A 13,881-nucleotide genomic window follows, 5' to 3' on the forward strand; every position below is an offset into this window, starting at 1 on the left:
GATCTATACTTTTTTTTTCTTGAACTACGCAGGAGAGCTGCGCGTCATTTCATTAAGGTAGAAAAAGAGTACACGAGTCTGGAAAGACCCTCCCCGAGTACAGAAACCACACACCCACACACACCCACGCCTCAACTAAAAAACAGCCGCGCCACAGGCTAGTAAAACTGCAACAGCCGACCAGAACCTTACAGGATCTTAGACTCCCGAGGCAAGCGACCTGGACAGGACTTCATGGAGCTTAGTAGCACCTGCCAAGCACCATAAACCCCCTTCTATGTTGTTTGAGGGAAACAACCCCCTTCTATGTTGACAGACCCTAATTACCTCTTGGATGTTGGGTCTAATCTTCTCAAACACGCAAGCATTCCGGTGTTTCCAGACTTCCCAGGCCACCAGAATTATTAAAGATTTGAACCCTTCCTTAGTTCCTTTGGTACTGCTGCACTAGCTTTCCTCCACCAACTAGCGAAACGGGTGTCAGCGACACCAGGCGCCAGGTCAAGGAGGCCCAGGTGTTGAAGGATCAAGACCCAGACTTGTCGAACGAAAACACAACCCACCAACGAGTGATGTATTGTCTCCTCTTCTTGATCACAAAAAAGGGCAAACCTCATGGTGGGGCAAGCCCCGCTTCGCTAGGCGATCAGCGGTCCAGCATCGATTCTGAAACACCAACCAGATAAAAAACTTACAGTTTGGAGGAGCCCAACTCTTCCAAATCCTTCTCCAGGGGCCAACTTTGATGGTTCCTACAAAGAATGCAGCATAGGCTGACTTGTTACTATATGCACCAGATTGGGTTAACTTCCAACTATAATGATCCTGTAGCTCATGCTGCAAGACCAGACCATCCACCAAATCCCATATTTGCAGATATTCAACAAGAACTTGCACTGTGAGGGCTCCTGTGATGTCCTCCACCCATTTTCGGTTCTGTAGTGCTTGAGCTACTGTCCGCCTCTTGGCTGTGCATGTAGGGCCTGATTTGAATAAATTAGGGGCCAATTCCACCATGGTATGACCAACCAGCGATCAGACCAAAAGCGAATTTCTTTCCCATTGCCCACAATAGCATCCACCGTAATGTTGAACAGGGTCTGGGCGCTCTGGGGGACCTGAATCGGGAGGCCTGCCCAAGGCCTATCAGGATCTGTCTTTTGCACCCACAGCCAGCAAACTCTTAGAGCCCAGCCCAGACGTTCAAGATTATGGATCCCAAGTCCTCCATATTCCAAAGGCCGTTGAACCTTTTCCCATGCTACTAGACAGTTGCCACAGCATGCTTTACTATTTTGCTTTTTGTTAGCACATGTTGAAATGCCCTAGCATTTAAAGCCAGTGCCAACAGACACTGCAGAGTGGTATTGACTGACTGATTATTGACTATAAACCGGCCTCCAAGACTCCAAAATTACCTCAACCGGAAGTGGGAAACTTGGATGATGATGATGATGATGACCAGTTTCTGCTAAACTGTATTGGATCTATACCTACTGTTACGATGTCCAAGCCCATCTTTTCTGACCATAGATGGGAACTAGAGTGTTCACGTATAATATGCTAGTGAAGGATATCAACTGATTCCAATTTTGAAATGTAGCCAGCCCATGTCTTACATTATAGTCTGAACCCAATATTTCAATTAACTTGTCTGCTAAATAAATTGTTGCAAAGGACATTTTCCGGTCCTTCTAAACTTAGTTTTCCTTCCCAGATCAAGGTTGATGAAGGATTAGCAACTGGTGAATATATGACTGCAGTGCGGCTCTTTACAGAAAATCATTCTATATCTGATCCTCGGCAACAGAGTGCCCGTACTTGTGCTGCTGCTGGAGAACACTCGTCACAGAACATTAGAAAGGTGAACTGGAACGAGATGTTCTTTTTCAAAGTCGAATCTGAGGTATGTGAGATGAGCACATCTTGTCCTCTAGATATCCATGACAGTTGCTCTAACTATGGTTAGTGGTAACTTTTTCAACAGCCGTGTTTTCATTTTATTAACATTTTGTTTTCACCTGAAAAACTTCAGGATAGTTATATTCTGGAGCTTCTTGTGCTTGATGCTGGTAGAGGTTTGTGGTTTTAGTGCAAAACAATAATTATTATATTGTTTGTTTTCCTACACTAGTTTATTATCTATGCTCACAACAGGTCAACCAGTTGGAATATACTCTGCTCCATTGAAGCAAGTTGTGCAAAAGCTCCCTCCTACCTCAAATTCGGACTCTGCTAAATTTGATTTGACTCTAGGTGACCTTATGTCAACCAAGACAGTGGTGAGAACTGATACTTTGAGAACCATGTATTGATTGAGTCACTATTTCAGAAAAGAGTGCACACATGGTGCTTCTGGGAAATTTGTATTTACATATTTTTTTATGAAATTGTATTCACAATTCTTCGCAGGAACCTGAAACTGTTAAACCTAGTGGGATAATAAGATTTGCTGTACTTGTTTCTGGTAGAGCTAGTGTACAACAAGGGAAGACAACCAGTCCTGGAAGAAGTAAGACTGGATATATCCAAATTAGTCCTTCCAAAGAAGGGCCTTGGACAGACATGAAGTTAAATTATGCTGTACCTGCAGCATGTTGGAGGTTTGGCAATTGTGTGATTGCTAGTGAAGCAACAGTCAAGGAGGGCAACAGATACCTTAGCATACGTTCCCTTGTGTCTGTTACTAACACAACCAATTTTGTTGTTGATTTGCGTCTAAAAGGAAGATTCGCTCAAAGTGCACAATCAGATGAACAGGGAAAAGACAGTTCTGTTAAAGAGGATCAAATCTTGATCGGAATGTTGGAACCCAATTCTGCGGTTCCAGTCCCACTACCAGGCCTCTCACATCCTGTTGCGCCTTATATGTTGCAGCTAAGACCGGCAACTCATCATGAACACATTAATTACTCCTGGAGTGATGTCCAGGAGAGACGCAGTCAAACTGAGTTTAGAAAGGAGGAGATCCTAGATATATGTGTATCAGATCTGTATGAATCAGAAAACTTGCTATTCTGCTCACAGATTGATGGCACTTCCAGTTCTTGTCATGGACTATGGTTTTGCTTGAGTATAGAAGCCAAGGAAATAGGCAAAGATGTTCACATGGATCCAGTATACGATTGGAGCATCATTATCAAGTCCCCATTGTGTTTGGCATACTATCTTCCCATTTCTGCACATTATACTGTAAGTTCTAGCCACCTCGATGATGAAGATTCAAGTTGCTCTCGTGGTGCCTTAAATCCTGGAGAGGCTGTGAAGGTTCACAATGTTGATCCAAGAAACCCTTTGTACTTGTCTCTCATTCCGCATGGGGGATGGGAACAAATGCATGTACGTATACAGTGCTTTCACAAATATATGCTTTGATTTTTTTCCACACTATTGAAATAATTTTTCTGTTTTCCAGGAGCCTGTTCTTATATCACATCCAACCCAAGCACCTTCAAAATTTATCAATCTAAGAAGCTCTTTATCTAGAAGGTAACAATGCAAACATGAAAAATTTCTGGTGTATAACATCCCATAACTATTCATTAGTAGAGCTTCTCTTATCCTATTCATCTTCCATTCTTCTGTAGGATTGTACAAATTGTGCTTGAACAAAGCAGCGATAATGACTATTTGATGGCAAGGGTTATCAGAATATATGTTCCCTATTGGATATCTTTTGCTAGATTGCCTCCACTTACTCTGCGACTCATTGATACCTCTGGAAAGAAAGAGAAGAAGCGGCTTCTTGCACGTTCACATTTGGAAAGGAGTGAGAAGCACCTCTATGATATAAAACACGATGAATTGGTTGAGGGATACACTATAGCATCTGGATTAAATTTCAAGGGCTTAGGACTTTTATCATCTGTGGGTGGACATGGAGGACAATTTGGAGCTGTGAAAGAATTATCACCTCTTGGTGATATGGTTAGTTTGGATCTTCTTTTATTTGTATATCTTGTTTTGAACCACTTCGATTTTAATTACGTTGTTCCTGTCTATTAAGGATGGCACCGTTGATCTTTCTGCCTACGATGATGATGGAAAATGCATGCATATTCTTCTTTGTTCAAAGCCATCCTCATACCAAGCTGTTCCAACAAAGGTAGCTGCATGCTAATCTATAATTTCATATAGAAAGTGTCAATAAATTAATTTCATGTCATGACACAACAGGTTATCAATGTACGCCCGTACATAACATTCACAAACAGGTTTGGACAAGATTTGTACATAAAACTTAGTGCTGGAGATGAGCCAAAGGTTCTACAAGCATATGACTGGAGGGTTTCCTTTATGTACTCTGAGGGTGATACTGACAAACTGCAGGTACTATATCATTCTCAATGATAACACCATTTAGGTTAATTGTATGCTTGAATTGTTGATGGATCTGTTATTAAAAGTAAATCACCATGTTAGTATTTTCTTTTTATCAAACCTTTTGTTGTGGTGTCTTTTACGTAAGAGATTCTGTTGGCCATTTGGTTCAACTGTCTTTTTCCTGCTCTTTATATGCTCAATGTGGTTTCTGTATATTGCATTGACTGTTGATCTTTTTTTTCTTTAATTTGCATTCATCAACTTGTTTATGTCAATTATTCTATGTGAAAATATGCAGTTTTTATATTTACCTTTCCAAACATTTATCTATCTTGAGAAATAAGAGTGATATGCGTATGCATGTGTTACCTTGCACAATGAGTAATTGATGTCAGGTAAGGATATCATTTGGGTTCTGCTCTAAGAAAATAACACAATTTTCCGTCAATGTTACTTTTTGCTGGTTAAATGATTTGGATGAATATATTTGAACTGCAATTGTCTTCTGCCCTATTTGAAGGTCCGACTGGCGGATACAGACTGGTGTCAACCTCTGGAGATAGTAAAAGAAGACACCATTGTTATAGCAATGAGAAAGCAGGATGGTACTATGAAATTTGTGAAAGCCGAGATACGCGGCTATGAGGAAGGTTCAAGATTCTTGATTGTATTCCGTCTGGGGCCAGCATATGGGCCAATCAGGTAGCATGAAATGGTAATAACAACATGCAGACATTTGTTTCCCCCTTTTATGACTATGGCCATTGTATGGTTGCTTGCAGGATTGAGAACCGGACAAGTAGTACAACAATCAGTACTCGCCAGTCTGGTTTAGGTGAAGATACTTGGATCCAAGTGAAACCACTTTCAACCAGAAAATATTCTTTGGATGACCCATATGGACAGAAAGCTATTGATGTTAGCATCCAGAAAGGAGATGTTGCTTGTGTCCTATGTGTTGACTTGGAGAACCCTGTTGGAAGTTACACCAGTTTTAGGGAACATGGCCTCAAGTTCAGTATAGTTGAGACTAGTGATATTAAGATACTGAAGTTTACCGATTCCCTAAGAAAAGAGGAAGTATATGGATCGCCTGGATCTGAACTAATTGATCACCAAGCATCGGCATTGAAAGAAAACGAGATAGAGCCAGATGCCAAGCCCTTGGAGCTTATTGTTGAACTTGGAGTTGTTGGAATATCTTTGATTGATCATAAGCCGAGAGAGCTTTTATACTTGCATCTGCAGAAGGTTTTCATTTCGTACATGACTGGTTATGATTCTGGGACCACTAGCAGGTACGGTTTGCAACTAATGTTTTGTTTCGTCAACATCCTGTCCAGACATGCGCATGCCTAGAAATCACCTTTTTCTTCCCTATGCAAAAGAAATGCCTTCCATCACTGGGGGGACACGGGAATGTTGAGCTACACTTAGTTCTTCACCATTTCTTGTATGTCATATTCTTGAAGCCACTACCACTGCTCCTTTCCATTTATTGGCATCATCTTTGGACAACGGTCAAATACATAACTGATGGCATACCTATGAACCTAGCTTTATAGCATCTCATTTTACTAATCATGGCTTTATCTGCTCTGAATCATCTTTATTGATACATATAGCGTTCTGCAGGTTTAAGTTAATTCTTGGCCAGTTGCAATTAGATAATCAGTTGCCACTGTCTACAATGCCTGTTATTTTGGCCACTGAGAGCAGGCCTGATTTAAATCGTCCTGTGTTCAAAGCAAACATTGCTGTTGGCAATGTAACGTCAAACGGCATTCAAGTTTACCCACATGTCTATATCCGGGTAATGTTATTGCTGTGCATATTTCAACAAGCAAATTTATTTTATATCAACCCATACTGAAATAATGAAACTCGTGTTTTCTCCAGGTAATTAATGAAGCATGGAGACTGAATATTCATGAGCCTATTATTTGGGCACTAGTTGACTTCTACAACAATCTTCGTTTTGTGAGTGCCAGTAGTAGCACAACTGTCACTGAAGTGGATCCTGAGATACGAATAGAGTAAGCTCCTAAGTTGCAGCCACTTTGCCATCTAAATTTCTATAGCAACTGTTAGGCTTTCCTACTTTTTGGACATACATTTTTGCATCTGAAATTGCTTTGCCGTGTTTCCAATTTGATGCATCCTGTCATTCATCAGTAATTACTGATGAGATCTAGTGCTACACTTGTTATCTAGATAATGATAAATGCTTTACCCATCCTGGAAACTAGAATGAGGATTCAACCCTAACTTACTACCCTATTTTTTGAATGATTACCATGTTATGAATAGCACCTGTATTAATCATGACGGCTCTAGGCCCGAATATAGCCACATACTAGTGTGTCCAGATATACACAAAACCCCTTATACAACAGGGAAATTCCTTGATCATTCTAGTCACGTGGGAGCTTTGGATGCATCGTAAGGATTGCATGTTCAATGGTGCTAGACCAAATGCCTCAGGGATTCTACGAATAGTGGCTGATGAAAGTTAGTCTTTGGTGTTTAGCTGGAGCCTTGGCTCTCCATGAGCTTCTGCTATGGTCGCTTACCCCGGATTCGTAGCCCATTTATGGGTGATCTGGCCATTTGTAACCTTGGTGTGGCGAGCCTGTAACTCTTTCTCTGGTGTGTTTAGGGAGGGGTCCGTTTTGACCATTCACTAAGTTTTTTCCTGTGTTGAACTTGCCTTTTTATTCCTTCTATAATGAAATAATACAGAGCTCCTCCTGCACGTTTGAGAAAAAAAATGAAATGAATGGTCCTGGTATTTACAATGGTAAGCTCCAGATTTGTATTCTGTGGATTGCAACCCCTATAGTTCTCTTATGTATGGAGTTTCATGATCCTGTCAAACATTATTGTGCGCAAAAGATCGATAAGTGGTATGTTTGTGCACCCTATAAAGATGCACAAGTATTTGCATGTAGCCATTTTGGATTTCTCACATACCATTTGGTTTGGTGTATAAGTCTTCTGCAATGGTATAATTCAACCAGAAATTACATGTCACATAATAATTGTATAATTTGCAGGCTTGTTGATATTTCAGAGATAAGGCTCAAAATATCTCTGGAAACTGCGCCTACTCAAAGACCACGAGGTGTCCTAGGCGTATGGAGCCCTGTCCTATCTGCTGTGGGTAATGCCTTTAAGATTCAGGTAACTTGAACTCAGTTTATGTATGGAACATCATGTTTCATGGCCAGTGCCTGATTAACCCAGTTATATTAGGTTAGATTTGCGCATTTCATCAGAATCCAGGAACTTTAGTTTATGAACTGTGAAATTATGCTAAAACAAACAATAGTTACAAACTCCCCTTCTGCTGGGTCAGGGTACCCACACATACATTTTTAGAGTTGTCTGTACTCTCGCTGGTAGGTTCTCTGGTGGAGGACATTTTTCAATCAATAGTTACAAACACAGCAGCCCCTGGCAAATCCAGGTAGAGATCTGGTTAGCGCACTCCCTAGGAATTCAGTTCCGCAATCTTTATGGTGTTTGGGTGAGGTACAACGTATGCAGCATTAGTTCAAAGTGGAACTCCTGAAAGAATATGTCCAGTCAGTGCACTACCCTAAATACAGTACTCAAAAGTTCAGCTTAGTTTTCATTGGACCTAAACAATTCACCTTAGTGCTGATAACAGAGGCAAGTTGATCTTTTTTTTCCTTTCATGTCTGCCAGAATTTTATGTTATCAGAAGTTGGGGTCATGTATTCATGGTCCAATTCAAAACTATTGGGCTAGTCTTATTTCTGAATTCTTAAATAAGAGATTTATACTTTGAGTCCAATGAAATGTAGTGTCCTCCCTTGATATTTGCCTTAGGTACATCTGCGGAAGGTCATGCACAGAAGCCGGTATATGCGGAAGAGCTCCATCATCCCTGCTATCATGAACCGAATCAAGAGAGATCTGATCCACAATCCCCTGCATCTAATCTTCTCTGTAGATTTTCTTGGAGTGACAAAATCAACTTTATCATCACTTAGTAAAGGATTTGCGGAGCTCTCTACTGATGGGCAATTTCTTCAGCTGAGATCAAAGCAGGTGAAATAACTTATATGGTTTCTTTTATCCTTGTTTCTGTTGACTCAGTGAAACACTTAAGTGGAATGTGATTCAGGTCTGGTCAAGGAGGATCACTGGTGTTGGCGATGGACTAGTTCAAGGGACAGAAGCATTTGCTCAGGGTTTGGCTTTTGGGGTTTCTGGTGTCTTAAGAAAGCCAGTTGAGAGTGCCAGACAGTATGGTCTTATAGGCATTGCTCCTGGTCTTGGCCGTGCTTTTGTAGGTTTCATTGTACAGCCTTTAAGTGGGGCTCTGGATTTTTTCTCGCTGACAGTTGACGGAATTGGTGCTAGTTTTATGAGATGCGTCAACATTCTAAGTAACAAATCTGTCCCCCAGAGGATAAGAGATCCTCGTGCTATCCACCGAGATGGTATAGTAAGAGAGTATGACAAAGTTGAAGCTGCTGGTCAGGTACTGTGCTTGTTTTCATATTGTTCATTTCTTTTTCTTTTGCCTTTTGATGACAAAAATAAATGTACAAAAGGATCCACTGATTCCTGGAAGGCAGGTTGCCAGTCTAATATCTATTATGAAACTCAAATAAAACTAAAAAAATAGAAAGAAGAGTAAGGTAAACCTAATGAATAAGATGAAGCGTCCTGAAGATTTTTCCTATATGTCAAGAATTATTATGGTTCATTCTTTAAGGCCCTTTCCTTTAGTACTAGCTGACATCACAAGCAAGAGACTCAGTCCATAAGTCCATATGAATCACTTTGATGAACGCTGAATAATGCATTTTTGTAAATCCAAATATGCCAGCAAAACGAAATTACCAATTCCTTGGAAAATGATTTGTAACTAGTGGCCAGTGGCCCGGCCTGACTTCAACCAGCTTACAATATGTCAAAAGTTATCTAATCACAAATACCGTCTATATTTTCTTCTCCCATTTGGAATTGTGAGAAAGGACGAGTGATGCAGAATTTGTGAAGTGTTCTGTGAGTCAATCAGGAAAGTTGTACTGTGCACTAAAATTCTTTACTTGGAAGGATCCAATTTAGACGTTATGGTTACTACATGAGCAATCATATCATGCATTTACATAGTGATGTACTTTAGATCAATCCAGCTCTGTTTTAGTTAGACAAAACTTCACCTTTGTTAAATTGATCAAGCATGCAGGCCAAGTTAAATGGTTCTAATGGTTCTGATGCTAATATTATTAGTCAGAAGAGAGTGATTTTTTGGTATGCTGGCAACTAAATTCGATTACTCTCTGCTTCAGATGGCCCTTTACCTGGCAGAAGCAAGCAGATATTTTGCATGCACGGATTTATTTCGAGAACCTTCTAAGTATGCATGGTCTGATTACTATGAGGACCATTTTATTTTGCCAAACCAGAGGATCGCTTTAGTAACTAACAAGCGGGTGATACTGCTTCAGGTGAGGCTTATTCCTTTCTGATTGTATCATGTTACTTCAAAATTTTGATTAAAACTCACATTCTTCATTTGTTTAGTGCTTGGATCTAGATAAAATGGATAAGAAACCTTCCAAAATACTTTGGGATGTTCCTTGGGAAGAAGTACTTGCATTGGAGCTAGCAAAAGCTGGGTATCAGAGGCCTTCGCATGTGATCATACATCTAAAAAATTTCAGGAGGTCTGAGAACTTTGTCAGGCTTATTAAGTGCAACGTTGATGAAGACCGTGAACCTCAGGCTCTTTCACTTTGTTCGTCAGTTCGGAAAATGTGGAGATCTCACCAGGCAGCAATGAAAGTTATACCCTTGAAGGTCCTTTTCCCTGCTCTCCTGAACTGTACTTTTTTTTTTTAGATATCAACTCTCCTGAACTGAACTTGTATTTCTGAACAAAACCATAATAGGTTCCATCAGGCCAGCGCCATGTGTATTTTGCATCAGATGATGATAAAAGGGAATCCCACAGTCTTTCTAGGTCTTTGATAAGCTCGAGAGGAACTTCTAGTGATGTTGAGCAACGGCTCATGAACCACACGGTTAACTTCCGGAAAATGTGGAGCAGTGAACCAGAAATTCGGAGCCGATGTAAACTAGTTGCCAAGCAGGTAATTCATCACAATCTGAATGACTGAAAAATATTTTTTCCCAAATACCATCATGATGTTAAACAACTGTTGATGTTTATTTTAGGTTGCGGATGATGGAAGGGTGTTTAGCATCTGGAGGCCTTTGTGCCCTAATGGGTATGAAGCTAGACAAGTCAACGTGTCCCCCTAGTGTAACATTTTTTTATGCTGATGCTGAAGATACAGAGCGAATTATTTCAGGTATATCTCAATTGGAGATGTTGCTCATGTCGGCACCCATCCACCGCAACTTGCTGCTGTCTACAAAAATGCCAATGGAAATTTTGCACTGCCTCTGGGCTACGACCTGGTCAGTATTCAAAGGACTTTTTTGTGCCAGAAGCTCTTGGTCAATGTTGAGCTTATACTAAAATAGTATAACTGTTTTGTTACTTTTATGCTAATAAATTTATTAATTTTATGGCAGCTTATTGTTAATGTCGAGCGCACGCTCATATTTGCTTTGCGTGCAGGTTTGGAGAAACTGTGCTGAGGATTACAAGAGTCCTGTATCAATATGGCTTCCAAGGCCACCTGGCGGCTACGTAGCTCTTGGGTGCGTTGCTGTGTCCGCTTTTGAGGAGCCCCCTCTTGACTGTGCTTTCTGCGTGGATGAGAGACTCGCAGAGGCTGCGGAGTATGAGGAGCAAATCATATGGGCATCAGCAGATGCCTACCCATGGGGATGCTACATCTACCAAGTTCAGAGCAGCTCACTGCAGTTCATGGCACTTCGTGTCTCAAAAGAACAGTCTGAGCAGAGGCCCAAGAAGATAGTGGAGTCGCTTATGCAGCGAGCACCAGCGACTCCGCGACAAGAAAAGCAAACATGACGTGCATGAAAGAGGATGTACATAATACATATACGTGCGTGCAAGAAAACTCGGCTGGGGCAGAGTTGGACCAGCGTTCTCGTGCACGAAAGCTCGAAGAAAGCCGCATCTTTCAGTCCGCTCTTCGTCTCTCCGTGGTCAGAGCATACACACAACCCTTTTGTCTGGGTGTAAATGTTGTAAACTACCAGTAGTAGGTTCAGGTCAAACGTTGTAAGTTGTAAATGCGAAATTTTGTAACGCTCGTCACAGTTTTTGTCCAGCCTTGGACGATTAAGCATGCTTTTTTTTTTGTGGGTGAATGATTATGAATTGTGAGGTTCTTGCTCTACATTTTGTTGCCGTCTGAATTTGCAGCTGTGCCCTTTTGCTAGGGAGTGCAGAGAGAATGGTAGAGCTGATTCAACACACAACAGTAACCTCATATGGATATGCCCACCAATCTAGTGAAAATTATTGCAACCAGTAGTCTAAAAGTTTCTGGCAACACGTTGTGCCAACCCTGGAACTTTGAAGCAACCAAACAATGCAATCTGCCATTGCGCGCACCCTCACTGCGCGCCATCACCGATCCAGGGGGTGCCACTCCCCGGGCGAGCTCCCGGTCGACCAAGATTTTTTGACAGGAGCTTGTTGGAATCTTGGAGATAAGCACGCGGCACGGCGCCTGATGGACGTGCCACACCGGTGCTTGACAGTGGCGTTCGGGATCAGATCAGGCGACGGCTCGTCTCGTCTGTCGTCTCGCATGCATGCACCCACGCGCCTGCGGAGGAGCGCTTCGTCGAGGAGCCAACACGTTGCATCGCTTCCCCCCGTTCAAATGCAGCAGCGAGGCAACGGCTGCCCGGGCCGCGCAGGTTTGGCACGCAAACGCCGCCGTGGGAACCGACGGGGACGGCCGGTGGTTGTGGTCCATGGCGAGGCGGACACCGGAGGGAGAAACAAAGACCGTGACTCGATCCTGTGGGGGCATGGAAAGCAGACCACTGTTGGTATCTAGATATGCGAGTCTCCAGGATGGAAATATCGGCTGCAGGGAGAGATATTTCGTGAGGTGCTTTCTCTTTTAGTTCGCCGAGCGAGGACTCAGCTGGAAATTCGGTCAGCTCGACATTGGTTCACATTTTTCAATTTTTTTAAAAAAATTATACACAAGAACTCCAAGCTGTGCATCTCCAAGATGCCCAAAACCTATACCCAGAACTAGATTTTTGGCGTGATTCTAACACTCTTGGAGATGTAGATGTGCTACTTTATTTTGTTATACTCTATTTTGTTATACTCTATGTTTCAAATTATAAGTTATTTTAACTTCTAAGTTAAACTTAGTTTTGACTAAATTTATAAAAAGATACACAAATATCTACAACAACAAACTAGTTTTATTAAACGTTCCATGAAACTTGCTTTATTAAACTTCCATGAAATACGTTTTAATCGTGCATTTATTGTGATAGTACAGATGTTAAATACTTTTTTTATAAAACGCACCTAAAATTTAAAACGCACCACTACTTGTCATCTTACTCAATAGCGAGCCATGATCATTGATCAATAGTGAAGTCAACAGCAAGAATGTTAGACCATGGTGTACGTAAAAAAGCTTCTCTTGGCATATCTTAGGTGGTAAAGTTTCCTAACCTGTCAATTAGGCTCGAGTCCTCGACAGGACTCGACTTGACACTGCTCGCTGGATTATTCTTGGATTTAACGGGTACTATTCTTTCAGTGGTAGGGTACTATTCTTTCAGTGGTAGGCGACGTGCTCGTCAATAGCGAGACGCTATTGACGCTAATGGTGACTTCGTCAATCTCGAGGATCTGCGTCCATCTCGAGGATCTGCCGGCTCAGTCTCTCGGAGGTGATCATAAGGATATGGTTGCGCGCGTGTGTTCGTAGGGGCGAGTGTGTTCGTAGGGGCGAGTGTGCAGTGTAAGAAATTAAATTAAAGCTTCTCTTTGACTTCACAATTTTTTTAAAAGAAAACAGATTTTCCATTTAAAATTGAAACCCGTAGGGAAAGCAAGCTTCTAACTGCGGGGGCCTTTTCTTAAAAATCGTTTTACAATTCTTTTTTAAGCTAATGTTTAAAGATGAGCATGGAGTTGCACTTTATCGAATTATTACACAGGGTCCACTTGACACTTGTGATAGTCTTCTTTTTTTCCCTCGTTACTTCAATGAAAAAGTCTTTTTTTAAAAATAGAAAAATGAAGTGGACGCAACAGAGGAGACAAGTGAAAGTCGGTGTGCGCAACAAGAGCCACAAACACAGACCGGAAGACGGGGCCCCAAAGGTCACCGGCGCCGGGGCCCGCGGGCCAAACCTGGCAACAGAAAAGCGCGCAAGAAACCAAAAGCCTAGGGCGAGAGCAGGCGAGCAGCTCGGCCCCGCCGTCCGGAAGCATGGGGTGGAGGTGGCGCGGCGACGGGCGGGGCGCGGATAAGGCCGCCATGGCAGCCACGCGTTTGCTCTTGGTGGCCGCGCGCGGCCGCGTCACCACCAGCTCATCGCCTCACGCCGCGGCACAAGACCACAAAGTAATCGGATCCGAGGAGCTCCCCG

At 42.1% G+C, this 13,881-nt stretch overlaps 1 protein-coding gene across 1 annotated transcript in view; it reads left to right on the forward strand.

Annotated features, from left to right (window-relative positions):
- LOC117836430 (uncharacterized) overlaps window positions 1–11,613 on the forward strand; it is a 33,370-nt gene extending 21,757 nt beyond the window's left edge. Inside the window, exons 43-63 of the mRNA XM_072291285.1 lie at window positions 1,718–1,906; window positions 2,036–2,078; window positions 2,158–2,282; window positions 2,413–3,339; window positions 3,416–3,489; window positions 3,588–3,927; window positions 4,007–4,105; window positions 4,177–4,329; window positions 4,844–5,025; window positions 5,106–5,621; window positions 5,959–6,136; window positions 6,223–6,359; window positions 7,380–7,506; window positions 8,179–8,400; window positions 8,477–8,836; window positions 9,654–9,812; window positions 9,889–10,164; window positions 10,257–10,457; window positions 10,543–10,595; window positions 10,680–10,788; window positions 10,952–11,613. Coding sequence (XP_072147386.1) covers window positions 1,718–1,906; window positions 2,036–2,078; window positions 2,158–2,282; window positions 2,413–3,339; window positions 3,416–3,489; window positions 3,588–3,927; window positions 4,007–4,105; window positions 4,177–4,329; window positions 4,844–5,025; window positions 5,106–5,621; window positions 5,959–6,136; window positions 6,223–6,359; window positions 7,380–7,506; window positions 8,179–8,400; window positions 8,477–8,836; window positions 9,654–9,812; window positions 9,889–10,164; window positions 10,257–10,457; window positions 10,543–10,595; window positions 10,680–10,788; window positions 10,952–11,311 — 4,830 coding nt within the window. The 3' untranslated portion in view covers window positions 11,312–11,613. The remainder of the gene's footprint in view (window positions 1–1,717; window positions 1,907–2,035; window positions 2,079–2,157; window positions 2,283–2,412; window positions 3,340–3,415; window positions 3,490–3,587; window positions 3,928–4,006; window positions 4,106–4,176; window positions 4,330–4,843; window positions 5,026–5,105; window positions 5,622–5,958; window positions 6,137–6,222; window positions 6,360–7,379; window positions 7,507–8,178; window positions 8,401–8,476; window positions 8,837–9,653; window positions 9,813–9,888; window positions 10,165–10,256; window positions 10,458–10,542; window positions 10,596–10,679; window positions 10,789–10,951) is intronic.
- The last annotated feature ends 2,268 nt before the right edge of the window (window positions 11,614–13,881 follow it).

Source organism: Setaria viridis, chromosome 9 (genome assembly GCF_005286985.2).
Source record: "Setaria viridis chromosome 9, Setaria_viridis_v4.0, whole genome shotgun sequence".
Taxonomy (NCBI): Eukaryota; Viridiplantae; Streptophyta; class Magnoliopsida; order Poales; family Poaceae; genus Setaria; species Setaria viridis.